The sequence below is a fragment of the Zosterops lateralis genome (genome assembly GCF_965231275.1).
Source record: "Zosterops lateralis genome assembly, chromosome: 24".
In the NCBI taxonomy this organism is placed as follows: Eukaryota; Metazoa; Chordata; class Aves; order Passeriformes; family Zosteropidae; genus Zosterops; species Zosterops lateralis.
Window position 1 is genome coordinate 1,647,127 of NC_139784.1, and position 24,953 is coordinate 1,672,079.

General features: G+C 48.7%; 1 protein-coding gene across 2 annotated transcripts in view; it reads left to right on the plus strand.

Moving 5' to 3' along the window:
- Positions 1 to 24,953, plus strand: part of NSF (N-ethylmaleimide sensitive factor, vesicle fusing ATPase) — a 74,254-nt gene that overhangs the window by 34,887 nt on the left and 14,414 nt on the right. For both annotated transcript variants that reach the window (XM_083877726.1, XM_083877725.1), the window contains exons 9-17: positions 9,025 to 9,224; positions 10,985 to 11,150; positions 11,665 to 11,739; positions 13,437 to 13,624; positions 16,558 to 16,653; positions 17,215 to 17,371; positions 18,478 to 18,611; positions 19,794 to 19,860; positions 20,054 to 20,133. In XM_083877726.1, the coding sequence (XP_083733852.1) occupies positions 9,025 to 9,224; positions 10,985 to 11,150; positions 11,665 to 11,739; positions 13,437 to 13,624; positions 16,558 to 16,653; positions 17,215 to 17,371; positions 18,478 to 18,611; positions 19,794 to 19,860; positions 20,054 to 20,133 (1,163 nt within the window). The remainder of the gene's footprint in view (positions 1 to 9,024; positions 9,225 to 10,984; positions 11,151 to 11,664; positions 11,740 to 13,436; positions 13,625 to 16,557; positions 16,654 to 17,214; positions 17,372 to 18,477; positions 18,612 to 19,793; positions 19,861 to 20,053; positions 20,134 to 24,953) is intronic.

Sequence of the window (24,953 nt, forward strand, 5' to 3'; positions counted from 1 at the left end):
GGCTGCACAAAGAGACATTTTTCAGGGAAGAAGTTGGACTGGGAGCAGAGCTCCTGAGCTCTGATTAACCCCAGGGCTAAAGAGCTTATCTGAAATTTGAAAAAACAAAAACTTTCTGACATTCATTTTCTTTGCCTTAGTTATAACTTGCTCTTAACTATATTTCAGATCTGAAATGTCAGTGTGACAGCTGTTCACCTTTGTGAATAATTTATTGGGAAAGGAAAAGAAGGAATTTGCTTGCTCCCTGGTGCTGCAGTGCTCACCCAGTTGTGTTCTTTGCCCGGTGCTCCCAGACTGCAGCTTCCACGCCAAATGCAATAAATATTTCTGTCCATAACTACACAGAGGCTCTATAGACCCTTCCAGCATTACTTGCAATTTGTGTGTGGTTTATCTAACTTCCAAGGAATGTTCTGGGTTTGGAGCACATAAATCAATCTTAGTTAACCATATCATCCAAGGGGGGAAATGCTGCTCTGGTGGTACAAGCCTTGGTTTATCCAAGAGTAGAAATGTTAGATCAGCCCAGCTGGGCACTACCCCTGTCCCAGCTCCCTCCTGGCCTGGAAGGGGCAGTTTGCTTTTCCCATCTGTGGATGTCCCAGCCCTGCTCTGGTGCCTTTGGGCTTGCATGGCTCTGTAGGGAGCTGATACAGTTGGCAGCAAAAAATGCCATTAATAAAGACAGTTCATTGGGTCAGTATTCAGCTACATCAGCTCCCATGTCAGTGTGATGTGACAGAATCCCAGACTGGTTTGGGTTGGGAAGGACCTTAAAGCCCATCCAGTGCCACCCCTGCCATGGGCAGGGACACCTTCCACTATCCCAGGCTGCTCCAAGCCCTGTCCAGCCTGGCCTTGGACACTCCCAGTGATCCAGGGGCAGCCACAGCTGCTCTGGGCACCCTGTGCCAGGGCCTCCCCCCCCTCACAGGGAAGATTGACTAATTCTTGACTCCTCATAGCCTTGTGGCTGCCAAATGGAATTGAATTCTTCCCTGGATGAGCTTTGAGGAAAATGTCTGGAAACATTTTGGTGCCTCACTTGTAGGAATGACACTTCTGAGGAAGGAACTTCACACCTGGGAGCAGCGGTGGAGGGAGATACCAGTCAGGTTCTCCTGAGGGACAGCCCGTCACAGCTCTGTTTCCAGGGAATCCTCCTCCTTTTCCTTTCATGATGTCTGTGCCATCCAGCTCATAGTAAAGCTATGTCACTCTGTGGTGAAGGGAGTCTGCTTTGGTTACTCTGCTGCAGTTCAGAGCATCCTCTTGCTCCAGAGAAAGCTCCTCTGTTTATTTGACAAATGTTGCGTTTTCTTCCCATCTGTGGTAAATGCTGTTTTTTCTGCTGAGATTTTAAATCCAGCTCATTCAGCACCTGGTGCTCTTGCCTAGAACAGTGTTCTCTCTTCTTGTTTTTTCTTTCCCCCGACTCAAACAGATGTTTAGTCACTTGATAGTTGGCTTGATATTTTTGAGATTTGGTGCCTGGAGCTGTAACTTGCAACAAAACTGTAAAGTTCCTTCTCAGACTTGAAAACAAAACACTTGTGCTGACCCTCTTTTCCTTATTTAAGAACACTCTGGTGTCCCCAAGCTTTGAAACAAAGTCTTGACTTGCAGCTGGGGAGGGATTTCTCTGACTCCTGTGGCACATTAATTGTTGTAGATGCCTCAAAGAACAAATTCTGTATGGACATGTTGTTATGGTTTATTAACAGGTATAGAAATGTTCAGTGTTACAGGTCATGTTCCTTCTAAGAGACTGAAATGGAACCCAAATCCTTTCCTGCTACCACAAATAAGCTTTTTGAAGGTGGTTTCTGTTTCCTGGGAACCATCTTAACCTGTGCTCTTGACCTGCCCTCTCCGGGTCAGTTGGTCTCAGAGCTCTGTAATTTTGAAGTCCAGCTCATGATGGAGAAGTGAAGTATCAACAGAACATTGAAATGAGCAGACACTCAGATTATTTTCTTCCTCAGATTCTGTCTGAAGTGGAGGCTTCTCTGTTAAGCTGCCTTAAAAATTAATGCATTAATGTTCTCAAAGTACTCAGATACTGTAAGAATAATGATGGAAAGGTTCTCACCCAGCTATTCTGAAAATAGGGTAATTTTAATGAAAATCCAGTGTCAGGCATGTCTAACCTTAGCTGGGGGCTGGGAATGCCAGGCCCTGCTGGGCACCCAGTGCTGGAGGCTGCTCTCAGCCTTTGCCCTCAGTCTGGTCCTGTCTCTGCAGCATCCTCCAGGCCAGCTCTGGGATTCTGAGGCCATTTCTCATAACCTCTACATCACCCATCATTATTTCTCCTCCCTTGGCCTCCCTTCCCTACTCAGGACTGTGTTGTCCAACCCAGACCATGGATCCATTCTGGGCCAGCAGGTTCTGCCTGTGCCTCACTGTCTGGGCCTGGGTAGAATCCTCACTGGGATGATTTTTTTTGTTGTTGTTTTGTGACATGCAGTTCATTATTCCTCCCCAATTTAGAAACTCGTGCATCAGGTTACATAGATTTCAGATGGATTTAATCCTGCCTGTCAGTGTGTTTGTAGCTCTTGCCTTTGCAGTGTGCAGATTTAATTGGAGCATTCTGTTCTGTTCCATCTCCCAGGCACCACATGCCACTAAATTCAGGATGGATCATTTCTCTCTGTGCTTTAAAGTTTGTGGGGTTTAATCTACTTTTCATCCACCTCTAACTTCATTCAGCCTGTGCTTTTCTTGCATGTCTAGGAGGATGTCTAACACCTATTTATATCTGTAGGGAAGTCTAAGTGTCCCTCTCTTGCTTTCTTTGTTTCCTCAAACCCACTGAGTGGGACCCCCATGTTTTCTTGGAGGGAAGTTGTCTCAGACTGGCCTAATAAAGTTGTTCTGGCTACTTCCTTTAATATTTTTTTCTTCTACCTACTTAAAAAGACATTAGCTCGGAATTTTCCAGCCATCAGGTTAGTGTTAGGTCTGTACCAAACAATCAGAAAACTGCTGAGGTTGAAAGGGACCTCTCAATTTAGTCCAACCCCACAGTTCCCTCCCTGTTCCCTTTATAACATCAGGGATGACATTCACCATCTTCCCCCTGGTTTCTCACCCACCCTGTTCAGGTTCTCACTGATTTTGAGATGATTTCACCCACTCTGAGTTCCCTTGGGTGAAGTTCATGTCCAAGTGATCTGCCAGTATCCAACAGTTGTGGGCCCTTGTGTCCCTTGTTCTTTTTCTGCTTCTGTTTCCTATTCCTGCCTGTTTGTCACTTTTATTAATACCAGCTGTCACATAAAATGTCAAATCTTCACTGGTGTAAAAAAGTGTTTAACAGCTTGAACTCAGCATTTGCTGCTGTTAACTCTTTTTCCTTGCTGAGAATGGACCAGTGCTTTCTTGCTCTTCTCCTAATTTAACATGAAGTGCTCTGCTCACCCTGAGGCACCTGGATCCAGGGCCAGCCAGCCTGAGTCTGGGCACTGAACTCTTCCTTTGGAGAGAACAGTGAGGAGGTCCCTGACATCTGTCACTCTCCTGCCCTTCTTAAAACCAGAGATTGACTTAGGTACCCCCCAGGGATGGAGAAGAAAATGAAGGAGCTGATGTGTAATTTGTTCATGTGTTGGATTGCTGGATGCAGCTTTTGTTTCAAAAGGGATGCAGTACAACCGGAAAAACTTTGGAGGAGGGCAGCAGGGTGGGGGGACAGGAAAGCTTCTGGACACAGAGTGAACTGACTTCAAGGACTTTAGTCCTGGGAGGGGTATGAAGAGAGGGCTTCCAAATTCTGCACAGTCACCAAGGAAAATGATTCCCTTTTAACACAGGGATGTGGAAATGGGAATGTGGCAGGTGGTTTGGACAGAGGGGAAGGGCCTTTAGGCCAAACCTGCAGCAAGGAATTTCTGCATGGATGGCCAGAGCCATCAGAGGATACTGGGAGAGCTTTGCTCCTGCTCCAGGTGGCTGCAGGGGTGTGGGTTGGTGGCATCACCGTGGCCTGGCTTCCCCAGTTTGTCCCCAGCTGGGAGCCCTGAGCTGTCCCCGTGCCCATGGGATGTCCAGATGTGTTCACAAGGCTGGAAGTGTTCACCAGGCATTCCCAAATCCCAGCATGCTGGCTGTCTGAGCAGGTGGGAATGATCCAGCTTTATCCCAGAGTGCAGGGAGTGCTGGTGGGATTTGTGTTACTGGCATCCAGGTGGGATGGGCTGGGAACATCCTGGCTGTGCTCAGCTTCCCACAGAAGCTGCCTTTGGAATTAGGAATGTTTTTGCAGCTCTCTTAAGAGACATTTGCTCTTTGCTACTGTACTGACTTCCCTCAGTGCTTGGTTTTGTTTGTTGATACTCTTACCAAAATCCCTTTTCCTGAGTGTCCTGATTCTGTTTTTGTAGCCAAAGGCATTCTGTTGGAAGCGTTTCTCAAGGTGATTTATTTTCATTTCTAGCACATTCCCTCAGAAACGGATAAATGCCCTTGTCATAAATCTCATTATTGCCTCCTGATAGATGTGTGCACTGAACTCCTCAGAGCCAGTGGGATGTGCTGAGGAATCTGTTTCCAAAGGTCTGTGGAGAACTTTACTTTGTCTTCTCTTTGCAGTGGCAAAGGATTTGATAAATCAAAAATCTGGTCACTGAGAAAATAAAAATTCTGGTTCAGATGTGGCCCTTTCCCTGGCCCAGCTTTGAATTCAAAGCAGACAGTAGTTCCTTCAGCCTCACTCCATGTTGGATTGTCAGTCCCAGGGGAAGATAAACGGGAGGAACTCTGGCCTTACAGCATGAGAGGGAAATTCCACCCAGCTCGACTTCTAGGGGAATTCTGCCTGTGTGGCAGGTGAAGTCTGGGAACCCTGAACTTCCTGTAACCTGCCCCAAGATGAATGTGCAGAGATAAACATCTCCCTGCTCTGCTGGGGCCTTCCCATCCATGCAGGTTCCTGGTGGTGCATCCGAGTGATCCAATCACACCAGAATGCTTTGATTTTAATTAAAGGGGGAATTACACTCCCAGATAGAAAATCCCTGTTATACTGAATCTGTTCTTCTGATCTCTCCAATAAATTGAAGAGGGAGAATTGAACAAATAAACTTTATCTTGTCTTTGGGCAAGCGATGTTCTGTGTCAAAACAGAGTTTGACTTCCATTGGTTACACCAGTAACATTCTCAGCAATTTTTATGAATTTTCCCTTACATTTTGTTTCTCATATTTGTGTGTTTGAGTTCCTGTTAATGTCTCTATTCAGCCTCTAACTATCATTGAATGGCACAATTTAAGGATCAGGTTACACCAATGACCTTTTTTTGGAGCTCATCAAATGATGAGCTGAACTGGTTGGAGATGTCTGCACAGCTGTAATTTGTGGTTAGAAAGATTCTCATAATAGTATTGACATTTGGGCCACATAGGTGAAATCAGCAAAGGGGAGATAAACTTAATCAAAATTCCTGTGTGGTGCAGAGGATCCCACTGTGATTTGAGAGGTAACATTTGTCATTTGTCATCACCTGTCTATTTTAATAAAGTCCTGCTTGTCCTTAAAACTTTGATTTTAGCCAGGTGAACGTGGCTGTAAAGGGAAATGTCTGCTGGAGTCACTTGTGGCAGTTTTATTTGAATAGGAACTAATTACTTTGGGTTCAGGAATGTTCTGCCACCTGACTCAGACCCTGCTCTCAGTGTTCCCCATTCAGTGGCAACCAGGCCTTGCAGCAGGTGGTCAGTGATGTCCTCAAGGTTTGGGGGGAGCATGGATTGTCCAGCACGGGCTGAGCTCATCTGGGTCAGGCTGGGGAGTTGTCTCAGGGAACCTGCTGGGCTCAGAGCTGGGATTTCTCTGAGGAAGACTCCAGGGAATGGCCTGAGGTTGTGTCACAGAGGGGTTTGGTTGAGTATCAGGGAAAGGTACTTCCCCCAGAGGGTGCTGGCACTGCCCAGGCTCCCCGGGGAATGGTCCCAGCCTGAGGCTGCCAGAGCTCCAGGAGCTCTCAGGGATGCCCAGGGTGGGATTGTTGGGGTGTCTGTGCAGGGCCAGGGGTGGGACTGGGTGATTCTTGTGGGTCCCTTGTCACTCAAAATATTCCAGTATTCTGTTCCTTTTCCCTTTCCTTTTCCCTTGAACAGGAAGAAGGTGAACATTCCAGGAGGTTTCTGAGCAGATTTGTCCAAGCCAGTTTCTGTTCAGTGTTCCACTCTCACCATGGGAGATGAGATCCTGGGTGTGGGGGGTTCCAGGCTGAGCCCTCTGCTGTAGCTGAGGCAGCTCATGCAGAGAGGAGGATGTTTGTGCTTTTCAAGAAGTTCAGACTTCTTGGGCTGTAAAGGAGAAGCTTCTGGGGGATATAACTCATCTACACTCCTAGAGTGGCAGGAATCCTAGAATCATTAAGGTTGGAAAAGACTTCCAAGACCATTGAGCCCAGGCTGTGCCTGATTCTCACCTCATCCCCATCCCAGAGCTCTGAGTGCCACCTCCAGTCCTTCCTTGGACACCTCCAGGGATGGGCACTCCAAACCTCCCTGAGCAGCCCCTGCCAAGGCCTGAGCACCCTTTCCATGGGGAAATTCCTGCTGATGTCCAACCTGATCCTGCCCTGGCCCAGCCTGAGGCTGTTCCCTCTCCTCCTGTCCCTGTTCCCTGGGAGCAGAGCCCTACCCCCCTGGCTGTCCCCTCCTGTCAGGGAGTTGTGCAGAGCCACAGGGTCCCCCCTGAGCCTCCTTTTCTCCAGGCTCAGCCCCTTTCCCAGCTCCCTCAGGCACTTCTCATAGGACTTAGAAGAAAAACAGCAGAACAAACCAGGCCCAGACTTTTGGTGTTTGTGGTGTGAGCACCCTGGCACAGCCACTCCCTGCAGTACCATGGCCCTGCCTCGCTGGGAACAGAGCCCTGACCTGCCAGGGCCCTTTGGTGGCCTCTGTAGCCCTTTGGTGGCCTTGTGCTGGAGCCCAGGAGCTGTTGGAGCATCTCTTTGCTGGGATTTCCCTGCAGAGATCCCTTGTCAGCACCATCCTGCCTGGTGCTGTTTGGTTACAGAGGAGACCATGTTTCCCCATGGTAACAATGCCCTCATGACACGGATTTGACAGGAAGAGCTTTTAATTTATCTGTGCCTCACTCCCTCCCCTGTGAAATTTGTCTTCACTGCCAGTTTATATTGTTTATGCTTTTGACTTGTAGATGCCTCAGCGCTGACTCAAGAGTTCTTAGCCACAGCTCTTGATTTCTGTGGTAAATTTTTGATCTGCAGAGAAGGCCAGCAGGATCTCTCAGCTTTATTGCTGGGCTTACCCACTGCAGCACTGGTGCTTTCTGGGTTTGGGAGGGATCAGCTGCTCCTCATGGCAGTGTCCTCCTGGAACTTCACTGCAGTGAATGAACAGCCAGAGAGAGAGGGAAGAGTGTGTGGGGTCACAGGAATTAAGTTATATTGAGCAGTTATTCAGACTGAAATCAATTCTTTATTGCTGTGACCTTCAGGAGTAATGAAATCACACAGCAGAGTGTTGGGAAGGTGATAAGGGATAAGTGCTTGTCCTTTACAGGTAGAATTGCCCCGAGGGCCCTGTGGGATGGGGTGAGGTTACCATGGAGCTGAGACAAGCCAGAAACCAGGAGGGAGGTCATCCTGTGGGGTGACAGACAACTCCATGTGCTCAAGCTCCTTAAGCCTGGCAGAAAGTGAGCTCAGGTCCCCTTAGCCTGAGCTTGGGGCCATCAGTTTGCTTCCTTTTTTTGGTTCTGCTTTTAATGTGCATCCCAAGCACTGCAGGGCTCTTACTGGGTGGGTTGCATTCTTAAAGAAGTCAATCAATCTGCAAGAATGGAGTAAAAAGTAGATTTTCATATATTCATTAAAAAGTGGAAAAAACCCTCTAATTTTGAGTCCCACCATTCCCCCAGCACTCCTGAGGCCACCACTGGGCCATGTCCCCTCTCCCCTCTGAGGGGTCAGGTCCTGGTGCTCAGTGTTCAGAACCTGGTGCTGATACATGATCCCTGCTCTCCTCCTGCAGGGTTTTCCAAAGGCAGCTTCTGGGCCAAAAGTTTGGTCTTGTGTTTTTCCTCCTGGCCAGATTTCGTCTGAGTGTCGATGATCTTGTTAAAGGAACAAAACAAACCTGGTTGTGGACAGGGACTGGTCCCACAACCTCTCTTGGCACTGTGTGAGGCAGGGCATGGGGATATTCAGAGACAGCATATTGATAAACATGCTGTATATCCACAGTTCCACAAATCCTCCAGGAAAATTCATCTTGTACACACCTGCAGCCTCTCCCAGGAGCTGTGAGCACACCTGGGACACGTGTGCCTGTCACTGACTGGGATGTGTCCAGCCTCAGCTTATAGCAACTGCAGTTCTCTTTCCCTGCCAGAGAGAATTTAAATTCTCATACACAGTATCCGAAGTCTTGTTATTTGAACAAATTAGAATATTTCAGGCCTTTCTAATTACAGGCCAAGGATTTTGGGCTGATGGGTCTGGTGGTTCTGCTTGGAAGTTTTTTTCCAGTTTTCTCAATATTTATTCTATGAATGTGCAGCCAGAACTGGACATGTGATGTGGGACTCACCAAAGCCCAGCACAGGGGTAAAAAGTTTGGTGTTATCACACAATATTCCTCATTTTCTCTTCCAAGAATCAGATGAGTATGTCTGACCCATGTCTGCCTTGCTTGGTGTGCAGGGTGTAAAAAAGAGTATCTGCAGCCCCTCCCTACCTGGGGATGAGCAGCATCCCTGGGACCTCCTCTTGGTGAGAATTATGTAATTGCCACATTTCCTAAGGGGTCTCTGGTGCTGTGTATTCCTGAGCAGGACTTACAGCTTGGTGTGGCTGATGGATGGAGAGCACTTGAGTTGTTCTAGGGGTTGTTTTTCCTTGGCACATCATTGGCACGACACTGATCCCACCTGTGTTTGGATTTCTGTGACAGAGGCACCGAGCAGAGCTCAGGCCCACTCCCTGCAGAATAGTCCCCTCAGTGTCCCCACCCTGTCTCAGCCTGTCCCCTGTCCTTGCAGGCTGCAAACACGTCAAGGGCATCCTTCTGTACGGGCCCCCAGGCTGTGGGAAGACGCTGATGGCACGGCAGATCGGGAAGATGCTCAATGCCAGGGAGCCCAAGGTGGTCAACGGGCCCGAAATCCTCAATAAATACGTGGGAGAGTCCGAGGCCAACATCAGGAAGCTGTTTGCTGATGCAGAGGAGGAGCAGAGGAGGGTGAGGACACACAGGAATGGGGATGTGGGAATGTGCCTGGGAGAGACCAGTAAAGGTCTGGAATCTGCAAATTACTGCTTGCATAAAAGGCAGAGTCACTGTTTGGCCTGGGGTTCTGGTCATTCCTGGTGAGTTGTGGAGTGTTGGGGTTGTGCAGGCTCACACAATGTCAGTTATGGAAACAGTCTTGGAAGCTGGAAAGGCAGCTGGGCTCCAGGCAGCTCTGCAGGCAGGGACAGTGTGCTGAGATTCCATGCAGTTATTTGGGAGTAATACAGCAGTGCCCACCCTGCTTGCTTTGGGCAATGTGCTGTCACCTGCTCCAAAAGTCCTTAAAACTCAGATTGTACAAATTTTCCTCTGATTTTTTTTTTAATTTTGTGTGAAAGACAATTGAATCTGTTTGGATTTTTCTTACTAAATTAAGCTGGCACATCAGCTTTCAGGGTTTCAGGTTTTTAGGTTGCAGGTCTATCGGTATGTTGCAGTGATTATAACATTTGAAGTGTTATAATCAGTACATGGTTAATTTTTCTCACCAGAAAGGATGAGAATAATGTCTTAAAACTAGAGATCTTTCAAACTGGAAGTGAAGATTCTATTTTTTCCAGTGTTGTTTTTTTTAATCCATTGCTTTAGCTGGCTTTCAAAACCCCAGTCTTTAATTTCATGGTGTAAGTGCTTCTTTCATGTGTGCTAAGGTAATTTTTCTCTGCTGTGGATCACTTGATCTTGATAGATTTTCTGGTAAAGAAAATCAAATGTCAGGCTAGTCACAGTTACATACAGGGAAGTCTTTTCAGCAGTCATTAGCAAATGATCCCCTAATTTTATTCAGCTCACAAGATGCAGATTTTGGTGGTGACTTGAAATAATTTCATTTATTCAGCAGAAGGTTTATTAGTCAGTCAATCAGCTCTGTGTGGTAACACAGACCCACGTGAGCAATCTCCTGCTCCCTGGTGGTTGCAGGATCTCTGGGAGCTGTTTTCCCTTGGCAATAACACACCTGTTAAAATACAATACTCGATATTGGCTGCAGGGGCTGGGCCTGATGACAGCTGGGAGATTAAAAAGGTCTCCAAAAGGTTGGCATTGTGCTGCCTGTGTCTGGGGCAGATTGCCAGGGCCAGCACATTCACCCAGAGATAACATGGTCTGCACTGGCCACAAAAGATGTTTTAGAGGTGGAATTTGAAGGGAAAAAGCTTCATAATGCAGTCACAAAAAGTATCCTGTTCTCTTACCAGCTGCAACTGCCTCACCCCTGAGTGAACCTGGAAATGGCAGTTCTGGGTCTGACTGGGCTCCTTAAAAAATATTATCAACAAAGCTGCTCTGGCAAGATGTGTATTTACTAACTTCAGTCCAGCCGGGGGTGTTCCCACCCTGGTGCATCCCTCCCTCCACAGACAAGCCTTGTTCCCTGTGCCTTTGCCAGGTACTGAGGGCTGGGACCCTTTGAGCTGCGTGTTCCAGCTTTGCTTGGCTTGCTCAGCCTCATGCTCTGCCTTGAAACCTGTGTAGCTGCAAAGTCCTGCGTTTGGGCAGAGCTCCCTGAGCCCCCTGGGCTAGAGATGGGCAGGATGTTTCCCTGGAAAGGGTTGAGATACAAACACACACACAAGTGTGATGCTGAGCACACAGGGAGTGTCAGTGCTGTGTCTGTGTCCCTGAGCTCAGTGTGAGGTTGCTGTTGATTTTGGATTGCTCTCAGCAATCAGACTGGTAACATTCCTGACTCGTACTCTCTCCCACAGCTTGGAGCCAACAGTGGGGTGCACATCATCATTTTTGATGAGATTGATGCCATCTGCAAGCAGAGGGGCAGCATGGCCGGCAGCACTGGCGTGCACGACACCGTGGTGAACCAGCTGCTCTCCAAAATCGATGGTGTGGAGCAGCTCAACAACATCCTGGTCATTGGTACGTGGGGCTGCCCTGCTCTGTCCTGAGGGCTGGCTGAGCACTGCTGCTGTTTGCCTCACTGCAGGTCAGCTGAGGTACCATGGCTGCTGCTGGAGCAGCAGCAGCAGCAGCTTTAGTGGGAGATGCTGCTGTGGTTGGCAGATATTGCTACTTTCAGCCATTTCCTTATTTAAATTTGATAAGGAGGGTTTCATAGCTTAGGGAAACCTGCAAGGGCTGATAGAATTGATGTATCAGCCTGTGTGGGAGTGGGGCTGCTCCAGCTGAGCTTGTCCTGCTGCAGGAGTCCTGCAGGTACTGCACAGGTAGATAGAGCCACGAGCACAGGTTTGATCCCTGTCCTGACTCTCCCTCAGGGCACTTCCCAGCTTTCCAGAACATGATGATTCCAGATGCTTTCCGTCTGTTTTCTTGGGGCTCTTTGAGTCCCTAGCTCCATGGGCTGTACCAGGGGCTGGAAACCCCTCAGGAAGCTCAGATAACAGTGTTTGGTTTTTAACTTTGACTTCAGGAATGACCAACAGACCTGACCTGATTGATGAGGCCCTGCTGAGGCCGGGGAGGCTGGAGGTGAAGATGGAGATTGGTAAGTACACTGCAGATCCCAGCTCCTCAATTCCATGAACCTACAGCAGCAAAGCAAATGCAGATCATAATGTGAACAATCCCCAGGATGGCTCAGGTGCTGAACTTCCTGCAGGTCTCTCCAGAATGTAAATTAAATGAGACCAATAAAATACCACTTTGGACTTCCCTCCTGATAAACCTGATCTCAGTTCCTGCCCAGCAGGGTGGGCAGGGATGGGCAGGCAGGACCCTGAATCTCCTCTGTGAAGGAAAGAAGGCAAATAATGGTATCAGATCATTAATGGGTGGAAATTGGAGGAAAGCCAGGCAAGAGCAGTGGGTGAAGTAAAAGTGGGCCAAGAGCTTGGCTTGCCATTTCATCTGGCAACTGGAAAAGCAGCTGTCTGTCAGTCACTAGAAAGGGACTTTTGTAACTGTGCATATCTGCCTTCCCCTCAATGTGGGGGGAATTAGGGAATATCTGATCCTGTAGGCTTCATTAAGAAAGTAAGCCCAGATCATCTCAGATTCATGAGAGCAAATCACTGACTTTGCATTTGAGATCAGAATTTGGTCAGTAAAGGTTATGGTGGAGCCTGAAAGGTGACTAGCCTGGGGGCTCAGTGCTGAGGTGACAATTCACTGCATGAAGATGGAGCAGAGAACAGCCTGGGACTGGTGAACAGCTCAGTGATCCTGGGATAAATTAACGGGTGACAAGGACTGAATGCTCCTGGGAACTGTGCACATTGTAAAATGTCTTTTCACATCCCCTCAGCACAAACATTAACCGGGGCAAATATCAGATCCTTGGAGCAGAGGCTAGAAGGAGCTGAGCACAGTGGGGCTCAGGATGATGTGCCAGACTGACAGGTTACACTTCTAAGAGAAGGATCTTCTGTGTCACCTATTGTGTGCTTCAGAAGGGACTTGCTAAGGTGAAGGCTGGGAAATGATCACCTCAGCTGATGAAAAGGAACATTTTATAGGAATGATGTGGGCCATGTGAATAGGGAAGTCAAGACTCTGGGTTTTGGGAGAGTAAACCTTCAGTTGATTCAGTAATTAGTGGATGTGACCCCTTGGGAAAGGGCACTCAGGGATAGAGGAGCAGAACAGATTTTATCAGGGCTTGCAGTGACAGGGCAAGGAGCAGAGACTTTTAATGGACAGAGGACAGGGTCAGATGGGATATAAGGAAGAAATCTGTTATGGAAAGGGTGGGGAGGCCCTGGCCCAGGGTGCCCAAAGAAGCTGTGGCTGCCCCTGGATCCCTGGGAGTGCCCAAGGCCAGGTTGGACAGGGCTTGGAGCAGCCTGAGACAGTGGAAGGTGTCCCTGCCCATGGCAGGGGTGGCACTGGATGAGCCTTAAGGTCCCTTCAACCCAAACCATTCCATGATAAGTGCAAGGTGGGAGCTGGATTGAGGGATGCCAGGGGGATGAGCAGATTGTCATTCCTGGTGTGGAAATCTGAGAGCAACCAACTTGGGGGAGCCCTGAGGAAAGAAACTCAACTTGTGCTTTTCTCTCTGGTTTGGTGGTGACACTGCTCAGTTTAGCAATAATGTAACTGAATGTTCTCAGTGAAAAGCATCATCAAATACCCTCATTGTAAGTGCAAGGTGCTCATGGTGAGAAGGGGCCTTGGAGAGGAGGGACAGGGGGTTTGCAGTGCTGTGCTCAGGGCTTGGGTGTGTTCTTTTCCCCATCCCAGGCCTGCCAGATGAGAAGGGCCGATTCCAAATCCTCCACATCCACACGGTGAGGATGAGGGAGCACCAGCTGCTGGCTGAGGATGTGGACATTGCAGAGCTGGCAGTGGAGACCAAAAACTTCAGTGGTGCTGAGCTGGAAGGTTTGGTTCGAGCTGCTCAGTCCACTGCCATGAACAGGCACATTAAGGTCAGTCCTGTCATCTCCTGCTGGGGCAAAAAAGGGAAAACAATTACATCTGGAATATTGAATGTTTACTTCCAAATGGAAAGTGGCTTATCAGTGTACCTTAGGAGATGAAATTCATGTGGGCACCATCTTTTCCCTGTTCTTTTTCTTCATTCTGAATTCCCTCTTCCTCTCCTGCCCTTCAAGTGCCTCTTGCACAGCTTGGTGGGGTGGAAGGGATGGTTTTTGAAGATGTTCTGATAAAAACTGCAAGTCTTGAGCACAGTTTGTGCAGTGGACCCAGGAGACAAGGTGGGAATTAGAACAGCCATTTATAGGGAGGCTCTGCTGGAGCCTGTGCGGCTCAGTGTGTTCATAAATGTTCTGTAAGGAGGGGGAGGTTACAACCTCAGAGCTGGTCTGGGGGCATGAAGACAAAGGTCACCAGTGGAGACGTGCAGGGGGCATTTGAAAGGAGTCAGTGCACAAGATGCCAGTGAATTTTAGGTATCCACTGGGAGAGAGACCTCAAACAGGTGGAGACAGGGATGGGGTCTGACCTGACCATCACCTGGGGTCAAGTTCCTGGAGCTGGAATACTCTGGAAATTCCAGATCAGTCTTTGTCAGTGAAAACAGCAAAATAGCAAGGTTAGAATTTACCAGGAGAGGCAAAGAGCAGAAGTGGGGCTGTGATTACATCATGGATAAAATCCCTTGGATCATGCTAGAACCAGGGTATGGAATGGCAGCAGGGGGTCAGAGGTACAGGAGGATTTTCTTTGGCAAAATAATTAAATTAGGATTCCTCAGCCTGAAGAAAACATGAGAAAGGATTATGGAGAGTATGAGTGTGCTGGGATCAGGGGATGTTCACTGTTTCCTAATGCAAGAACCAGAACAGCAGAGGTTCTTGTGCTTTTTGTGGAGAAGTGTTTCAGCTGTGGAAGGAATTCTTTACCCCAAGGACTGGTTCAATTCAGAGGAATTTGTGCCAAGTCTTCCATTGCAAATCAGTGCTGACATGGTGATCACCCCACGTCCATGATTCCTGCAGCATTCCCAGCTCCCTCTGTTCTCTGGGAACACTTCCCTGCCTTCCCAGTCCTGCTGGCTGGGGAGGTCAGTGTGTCTTAGGGAGGAGCTCAGGGCCATGAAATATCAGGGGTGTGAGGGCAGATGCAAAGCTCAGTATTCAGTGGTGTTGAAATATGAGATGATGAGGTGGTGAGGAAGGAGCCTGAGGCACAGCCCCTGCTCCCCTGGCCAGGACTGGGGGCAGCTCCTGCAGGGAGAAGCCCTGGACATCAATCCCACAGCAAGGGCTGTTGTTCAGTAAAAATCTGCTCAGCCTCAAATGTGAGGAGAGCAAATCACACTTTCATTTAAGTGAGAAATCATTTGCTGCTTAGACATTTATATCTCCTGGGAGTGCTCTTTCTAAAGGAAAAAATTACTCTTCCTGCTAATTAGTCTTGTATAACCACAATACTTGACAAGTTATTGTTTCATATAGCAAAAAAAAACCACAGACATCATCACTTTCTCATTTTCTTGTGCTCTCTCTCAAAAAAAAATCAGCACTTCTAGATTCTTCCGTTTGCAGGCAAAACATTTTCCTTAAATAATTAATTTGGCTTATAGTTGATGTTTTCTCAGTGCTTGAGTTTTGGGTGAGTTTGGGGAGCGTTGGTGTTTTGATCTATTCCCTGTTGTGCCAAGAAGTCACGTGGGAGAAGGGGAGATGGCAATGTGCAAATGTGAAAGAGCAGTCCCCTCCTCTGGGGTGGTTTGTGATCCACATCTCAGGAATGGATGGATGTGTTTTCCACATGGGAAGTGGCCACGTGTTGTTTGCTTTTCAAACACTTTGACATAGTAATTTGGGGTAATATTCTTTATTCTGAAGTTGCTTTTAGCTAAATGATGCAGTAAAGTGCTTTATTCTTTCCTACAAGTACTGAAAATTTAAAATATACATCATAGGCCTGACCTAGTTTTCAGAAGCACCTGTGAGAAGCAGGAGCACGAATGGAAGATGCAGGGGCATTGTCTCCTGAATCATTTGAACTCTTGTGATTATCTCTCAAAGTCTGTGTGTGAAAAATTAAAACATGAACTCATTAAAGGCTGGGGAGGTCAGTGCTCCCCTGGTTTTAAGTGGACACACAAGTTCAGGAATATATTGAGTGTTTCAGGTACCTTCACCTCCCTCTGCAAAGTAGAAAAGGGATCACCTGTACTAAAGATCCACTCAGTTGCATATTTGGCACCCTGTGTTTGTGCCTGGTGGGTGTTTTTGGAGTAGAGCCTCTCTCATTTCGGCCATCCTTGGGCTGTGTGTCTGGCATGGGAGGATTGGCCAGGCTGGGTTCTTGTGGCTGCTGTTTAGGGGCTGCATTTGCTGCTCTTCAAAACAAGCACCATGTCATTGTTTTTATTGTTATTTTTCCTTCCTGTGCTCAGGTGCACTCTCTTCTTGCAGGTCCTGTTGGAGGGGAGTGTCTGAGACAAATCTCTGAGAGTTAAAATGTAGTTTATTTGTCTCAGTTCCCAGCTCTGAAGGGTGCCTATGTAATCCCAGTAAGTTGTAGGAGTTTGAACTGGGGTGAGGTCAGTCCCACACTGGCACCAGTCTGAGCCTCACTGACTCCTGGTTTGCAGCACAGCAGCAGCAGCAGGAATGGGCCAGAGCTTCAGTCCTGTTCTTAGCTGGGGTCACAGACATCCCCTGCACTTCAGCATCAGCCAGTGGGGTGGGACAGCTGCGCTGAAAGGCTCTGTGGGGCTGGGATGTGGCTGTGGCTCCTGGAGTGGGGATGGCTCCAGCAGATGCCCCAACAGGAGCATTTTTCTCACTGATCCAGACCAGCCCCAGGGCTGGGGCTGTGGAGGGAGGCTGTGGAGGAGCTGTGTGGTACTGCTGGACCTCAGTGTCCTTTATTGCCTTTCTAGGCCAGCAACAAAGTGGAGGTGGACATGGAGAAGGCAGAGAGCCTGCGTGTGACCAGAGGAGACTTCTTTGCGTCCTTGGAGAACGATATCAAACCTGTGAGTGGGCACTGGGGCACTGCAGGAACAGCCACAGTGCAGTCAGTGATGGGAGGGGGCAGCTTCTTTTGGGATCACACAGCACTGCTGCCTCATGTCCTGTGCTGTGAAAGTGGGGAGCTCTGTCCTCTGTGTGTGCCTGTTGCTGCCTGGAGAGTCATAAAGAGAGCTAGAACAGATAAAAATCAGCTGGGGGTTTCTTCTCCTTGCCACTGCTTTCCTTTTTAGGCCACTTCAGTTCCTGGGTGACAGCTTTACCCTGGGCTGTAGGAGGAGGTTTAAACCTCATTTTTGGGAATTGTCTCCACGCAGTGTGGAGTCAGAACCCACTGGGAACTTGCACTGACTGGAACTGGTTGTGAGGGCGTATGAAAAGATGTTTCTGAACGTGTCTGGTCTCCACCTGTGTTCAGCCCTCTTGAGCTGGAATGCTATGAGTCACCAGGGGCTGTGACTGTCTCACTTCCAGAGCCTTGCTCCTGGTCATTTGTGTTTGTTTCATGGTTTTTCTAATGGAATGAAAAAGTTTTTGGTGAAAGAAGTGTTCCCTTTCTTCTGCAGGCATTTGGAACCAACCAGGAGGACTATGCCAGCTACATCATGAATGGGATCATTAAGTGGGGGGACCCAGTGACGAGGGTGTTGGATGATGGGGAGCTGCTGGTCCAGCAGACCAAGAACAGTGACCGCACTCCCCTGGTCAGCGTCCTGCTGGAAGGTACAGCTGAGGGAAATCCCCTTCTGACCTGCTGCTCTCAGCTGCCCCCTGCTCACCTCTGACATCCTGCACCTGCAGGAAACATCTTGGGGGAGAGATGGAATTGGGCTCTTTCTGTTTGCTTGGGTGAAATTGCTCTGGATATTAAAAATGGCTCCTCAGCCAGAGGGAATCCTGTGCTTGGAGCAAAGGAGAAGGGAATGTACCCAGTTAATCACCAAAATGTACCCAGTGAATAACCTAAATCTGGCTGGTTTACAGTGGAGATGTCTCTAGCTGAGTCAGTTGTCTAAATTCTCTTTGAAGTCACTGAAGAGCTCATCAGTGCAATTAGGAGAGTTCAAACAGCCACATTGAGGTGTCCCTGTCAGTTAAAGGTGGATTTCCCTCCATCCAGACTGTTACTGACTAAGGAGTTTCCAGACATTGGAAACTGGTTCCAGTATCTGTGTTACAGATTTTGGAGGAGAATTTGTTATATTGGAGTAAAATTTGTTGTTTATCTCTTCCATTTTTCCTTTCCTGAGATCCAGTAAGATGGGTTACCACTGTTACTTGTGGTCTGTAGCTTTGGAGTTAACCCTGAGTAATTGTGTTGGTGCCCAGCAATTCCTTCTGTCCCTCCAAACTGATTCATGTTGTGTGCATGGATTCAGGTGTGTCTGTGGTGTCTGAATTATCCTGGTGTGAATTCAGCCAAATGACATTGTCTTTGCCAGTGTTTCCCTGGTGTTCCTGCTGCTGGCTTGTTTGCCAAGGTGCCAGCAGAGATCATACTGAGACAGGACATTAGCTCAAGAAATTTACCCAAAACACAAACTCACATGTTTTGGGGCCATGGCTGCTTCTACAGAAAATGTAATGTCCTCTCTTGTGTCATGACAAACCATTCTGCATATGCTCAAGTAGTTCCATTAATTACCTTCATGTGGAGGAGTGGGTTGCACCAGGAGTTAGTGTGTTCTTTCTGCAAGCAAGAAAAACACTCATTTTGCACTGCAGATGCCTCTGGATGAAATTCTAAACATACCCTAAGGTATCATCCACACTGAGCATTGTCAGAGCTGTTCTCTCCTTGTTTATTCCTTGTTTGTCCTTTGCTTCAGGCCCCCCCCACAGTGGGAAGACTGCTTTAGCAGCAAAAATAGCAGAAGAATCTAACTTCCCCTTTATCAAGATCTGTTCTCCTGATAAGATGATTGGGTTTTCTGAAACAGCCAAGTGCCAGGCCATGAAGAAGGTATGTGTGTGTCCTCCCCTGTGCCTGATGACAGCCCAGCTCTGGGTTCTCTTGTGGAGGGGAAGGTGAATTATCTTTGAGATGGTGAATTTCCCTTGGGATGGTGAATTTTCCTTGGGATGGTGAATTACCTTTGGGATTGTGTTCTCTGCTCTCTCTAGGTCTGGAAATCCTGCATGTATTTATTTATAAAGTTGAATGTATCACAGAATTGTAGAATGATTTGAGTTGGGAAGGACCTTAAAGCTCATCCAGTGCCACCCCTGCCATGGGCAGGGACACCTTCCACTGTCCCAGGGCGCTCCAAGCCCTGTCCAGCCTGGCCTTGGACACTCCCAGGGATCCAGGGCTCCCCACCCTCACAGGAAGGAATTCCTTCCTCATATCCCATCTCTCCCTGCCCTCTGGCAGTGAGAATCCATTCCCTGTGTCCTGTCACTGCAGGCTCTTGTCACAGTGTTTTTGTGGCACTGAGTGACTCAGGGAAGGTTTCAGGGCTCCGTTCTGGTGTGTGATCCTGGCAAACAGGATCCCAGTGCAGCAGAACAGATCTGGGATGAGCAGCTCTGGAGCTCTGTCTGTGAAGGGGGAGGCAGGAAGGGCTTGGGGCTGCACCTGGGGGGAGGAGATCCTGCCTGGGTGGGACTAGGACCTGTTCTGAGATGGGGTCTTTAGTTAAACAGGAGCTTTAACACCCTGGGGAGCCAGGGAATGTGAATGAGTTGAACATTTACATTTCCTGAAGCAGCCCAGCACTTACTCTTCAGATGAGTGGTACTGAATGGAGTGTGTGAGTTGAATGTAGCTGTTCTGGACAGTACCCAGGATCCAGCCTGAGGAGAAAAGCTTCACAGCTGTGTTACAGTTGGGGAGGTTCTCTGTGTGTGTTACATTATCAGTGTTGCCCCAGTTCCAAAAACAGAGGAATGGTGTTAGAGTGAACCGCAGGGCAGCTGCTTGTTGCCAAGGGTGGGGGGTAAATGAATAAATAAATGGAATTTGTGGAGATGGCAGTGCTTTATTGCCTGCAGGGAGCCTGATCTCTCATTACCTACCTGCTTCATTTTCAGCTTATTCCTCTCAGTGCTGCTGTGTTCAGCTGAACCCACATCAGCAGGCCCAGCTGTGGCTGTCACAGTCCTGTGGCTGAGGTTTAACACTGAGATATTTTGCTGTTTTCAGATCTTTGATGATGCCTACAAGTCCCAGCTCAGCTGTGTTGTTGTGGACGACATTGAGCGACTTTTAGGTGAGTCAGGAGGAGTCAGCAGTCAGCTGTGCTGGCTGCTGCAGAAATATTGATGTATTTACAGTGTTGAAACATTGCAAACTGGAATTATCTGCAGCCATTAACTTCAGGAGCATTGAACTGGTTTTGATACAGTGAAGTGTTTTAAATGTGCCTCTGCTCCATAGGCATCCAAATGCATTTTTCCTTTCAGATTATGTCCCAATTGGACCTCGGTTCTCCAATCTGGTCTTGCAAGCGCTCCTGGTGCTGCTGAAGAAAGCCCCCCCTCAGGTAAGGCAGGGATGCCCTGATCCTGCAGGAATTGGGACAGTGGGAGCTTTGTGTCTGCCTGAGAGCTGCCAGTGGTATTAATGCTTTTGTCTGAGTCAGCCATGTTAATCCCAGCCTGCTGCTCTTCATTCACTTGGACATTTCTAGGATAACCACAAGGGATTCATCTTGAAATATCTAATTACTGGGGGCTGAATCTTCTGCAGTTAGTCCTAAAAATACTGACTAAGGAAACCAGTTTAACCTTCACCATGTAAAGCTGAATTGTGCCAGCTGCCTGCCCTCTGAGGAGCTGCTCAGGCCTGATCCACCCCTGGCTCAGCCACGTGCTCCCTCCCTATTTATAAATCAATTTCTGTGTAATCTGTGATTGTGGTTGTCAGGAGTTTAATTTGTTCTTAGGTTGAAATGATCAGGTGCTAATTACAATGACTGAGGGAAGCTTAAGATCTTGTCTCTCGTGCTGATCCTGTCTGTTTGCACTTTGTGGCTTGATGAGATTTAAGAACATCACAAGTGCTGAGGGTTCTGCAGCTCATGCTGGGTGAGACAGGCAGGCAGGGACTCCTTTCTTGTTTGCCATTTTCCTGTCGTTCACTGCGTCTCTCCTCTGTGTGTGAGAGTATCTGCATGAATAAATAACATCCTAACAGGAACACCTTGAAAGTTGGTGTCAGGAAAAAGCAGAGAAGCACAGTCTGGGTGAAGTCAGTTTTTTGTCATGTTCAATATCCTGGCACAGGAGCTTGTGCGTGAGTGTTGTTTTCATTAGAGAGTTTGGTGAAAAGACCTTTCAAATCCAGGACTTTGAACTAAATTGTAATGCCACAGGCCCCGAGTTCCCTGTGTGACTGTCAGCCTGGGAGAACAAAGATTTTCCCAGTGAGCTTTCTAGGCCGCATGAAGTCTGTAACACAACAGCGTCCAAGTTTTATCACATGCTTGGAACAGAGCAGCTGCCTGTGTGGAGCAGCACAGCCATTCCTGTTCACATCATCTCCTGTAGTCACTGACCTGCTGCAGGCTGTCCCACACTGCCAGGACATAAATCAGTAGGGAAAATAGAACTTGATTTGGTTCAGTTTTCAAAGGAACTTAAAGTATTGAATTGTCTATTTGCCGTTGTGTCCTGAATTTGTGCTGCTGCTGGGCTGCCCTTTGGGTGCCACCTGGGGCTCCCAAGAGCAGGACACAGGCTGCAGCTCACAGATATTTGCCAAGTTTGCACTTGTTGCAGAGATTTGTGCTCAGCAGGGTTTGAAATGCCCTGGGGGCTGGGAGACTCTGCCTTGACAGCCAATATTATGGTGACTTAAGCCATAAATTGTTGGAGGGTAGAGAGTGAGTTTGCTGAGGAAGTGTCACTGGTTGATTGATCATGTGTTTTTTGTTTTTTTCTCTCTCTCTTTTTTAAAGTGTCCAGTGTTGGCTTTGTAGGAATCAGGGCCTGGGGTGAGCTGGGCCCTTTGGGCTGCCCCGCTCTGGCAGTTCTGGGCTCTTCCTGGTGTGTTTGTAGGGAGTTCCCTGGGGTAGCCATGGCACATGGGGATGTTCAGCATTTAAAAACTCAAAGCTGTGTGTAAGAAATAGAGTTGTGCAGAAAAAGGCCTTTTCTGCTGTGACAGTTTGCTGTGAAAAAGGTTGTATTTGGGCAGGGAGACTCTTTGGGGGTTTTGAACTCAAGTGAGGAACACATGATGGGGATAATCCTTGAGGGTCAATCAACACCTTCCAAGTCCCCTCTGAGATTACAAGTTCCTGGAGGAGCAGTTTCATTGGAAGGAATGGCTGATCTCAGGGGGATGCTGTAATTTGAGATGCAAATACAGGCTCTAAGTGAACAGCATCAGTGGTGCTGACCTGCATGGGGTCTGTGGGACTGGGGTCGTGGTTTAGCATCATTCCTTATAAAAATGGGATGTCCTAGGACATCCCTGTGCTGAGAGAAATTCTTGGCAGGATTCTGGGGAGACAATACCTGTTCCCCTTTCAGTGTTTCACTTATGGGGAGCCCTGAAATACTGAGCTGATGTCAAAGAATCATGGAATGGTTTGGGTTGGGAGGGACCTTAAAGGCCATCCCATTCCACCCCTGCCATGACAGGGACACCTCCCACTACCCCAGGCTGCTCCAAGCCCCTTCCAGCCTGTCCTTGGACACTTGCAGGGATCCAGGGGCAGCCACAGCTTCTCTGGGAATTCCATTCCAGGGCCACCCCACCTTCAGAGGGAAGAATTTCCTTCCAATACCCATCTCTCCCTGCCCTCTGGCAGTGGGGAGCCGTTCCCTGTGTCCTGTCAGGGCGGAGGCGGCGCGGCCGCTCCCACTGCTGTGGCCCAGATTATGAATTCACTGGGGTGTCACATCACTTGCAGGGATATTCTTGATGTGCAGGCAGCTCCCTGCAATCACTGCAGGCTTGGTGTGGAAGAGAAGCGTTTCTGGGATGAAATGTTATTAATTATGCATCGAGGTGCATGTCTCTGTTGAATTGGCATAGGAAAGCTGCCTCCCAGGCTCTTCAGAGGGAGGCTGGATTACTGGAACGTGGTGTGGGAAGGGCAAACACTTGAAGGTTCTGGTTTTCTTTTGAGAGTAAACACTTTAGACTTTAAATAAACTGGAAACCTCTCTGAGCTTGCTTTAAATTGCCAGTCACAGCTCCTGCTTGTGGTTCCACTCAGCAGTGTTAAATAGTGCTATCTGTTACTGCTGCTTCAAGAGGACTGAAAACCATTGCATTTTGTTCAGCATCTTTTTTTAAACCAATTAAAAATCTTTTCTGAGATGCCTTGAAGAGAAGAAAATAAACCATGTTCTCTTGGGTCTTTAATTCAATCAAGTTTGCCTGTGTTGTGCAGGAGCAGGGACTGGGGGATGGAAAGGCTGAAAAGGGCTGTCTCAGCAGGGAGCCGAGCGGGAGAAAAGGACTTCCCTGAGAACTGAGCAGCAGCAGCTCCCAAAGCCGGGGCTGCTTCATCTACATGCAGAGTCACACAGGGCCTGGAGGCTCTCCCCAGCCCCACCGAGGTTCACATGTGCCTCCCTGCTGCTTCCCAACAATCGGCCCAGGCGGGAAGGACCCTCAGCATCCCCTGCGGGGCCGGAGCGGGCTGGGCAGGCTCAGGGAATGTGTGTCTGAGCAAGGTGCCCTCCAAGGGACATCCCCTCCTGGGGCTGCCCCTCCACTGCTCCCAGAACCTCCAGCCCCTTCCCTCCAAGGGACATCCCCTCCTGCGGCTGCCCTTCCTCTGCTTCCAGAGCCCCCAGCCCCTTCCCTCTGAGGGAAACCCCCTCCTGGGGCTGCCTTCCTCTGCTCCCAGAGCCCCCAGCCCCTTCCTTCCAAGGGACATCCCCTCCTGGGGCTGCCCCTCCACTGCTCCCAGTGGCCCCAGCCCCACTTGCACAGTGAGATTCACACTGAGGAATGTTCTTCAGTTGCCCCTAGAGTCCCCAACCATTCTTGAAGAGAGACCCACTCCTGGGGGTGTCCTTTCACTGTTCCCAGAGCCCCCCAGCCCCTTCCCTCCAAGGGACACCCTCCTCTGGAGCTGCCCTTCCACTGCTCCCAAAGCCCCCGGCCCCTTTTCTCACTGGGACACTGGAGGCTTTTGCCAGTTGATGGAAGTTACAGGGAATAATCTCCTTGTTTGATGTAATCTCAAGTACATTCCTGATTCCACTCACTTGGTGTGAATTGGAAGCAATTCCAGTCACCAGTGATGTTACCTTTATGTGCACAGACCTGGGGAATTGCGTTTCTCCCTTTGCTGTGAGGAATTTCCAAGACCCCAAACACAAGGATAAAGGTGCACAAGGTTCCTGAGCACAGTGAGCAGCTGGTGGGTGACAAAGGCACCTCAGTGTCACCTGTGCCTGGTTCCAGCAGAGCTCAGGCTCCCTTTGCCTGGGGCTGGCTGGATTTGCTGAAATTCTGTAGTTGGAGACTCCACTGATGTGTTAAGGCTCCAGTTGCTCACAGCAGAGTCTGTAATAGTCTCCTGTTCCCCCTGGGCAGTGATGTGGGGCCTGTTGGGAAGTGGCTGCTGTGGTAGAGGAATCCAGCCTGGAAAATTTGGTTGGTTCAATTGGCTTCTTCAAGTCCCAGAGTTCTGTGCATGAGAACATCCTTCAGTCAGGTAAAATCCCTGCAGCACAGGGGTCAACTCCGGGCTCATCCCTCTTCTACAAGGCAGAAGGGCAGGACACACACCTCTGTACTGTCCCCCTGTCAGCACAGAGGGATCTTGGGCTCCAAACTGGGCCACTTTGCCTAAAAATGGACAGGATGAAACCAGGTCTAAGGCTGTGCCTATATCTGATCTCTGGTGATGGAAGAACTGGGCTGGAACTGCCCTGGTTGTGAATCTGACACCAAATCATCCTAAGCTGTTCCTCCTTCCTTGGTAATTTACTCACATGTTAGGTCTGATTTTTGGAAGTTTGGCTTGAATCCTGATTTTCTGTGGGCTGAACATGTGGCAGATTACCTTTCCCTTGGCTGCTGTAGAAATTAGGGATGAAAAAAGTAAATTTTTCTGGAAATGGGACTACTTCAGCAGCACATGGAGCCCTGTGCTGTGTGCTCTGGGGTGACCCTGCTGGAGCAGGGGGTGGCACCATGGCCCCTTCCAGCCTGAGCCATTCTGGGATCTTGTAGCAAGAGCAAATCCTGGGATCTCCTGTGGTGTGGTCAGTGCAGAGCAGCTGGGTGAGGGCGCTTTTCCAGTTTGATGGCTTTTCCTGCTGCCTCCACAATTCCTGGGGCAAACTGTGCTGCACTGGGGGATCTCACATGTTTATTGAGTTGCCTGAAAGT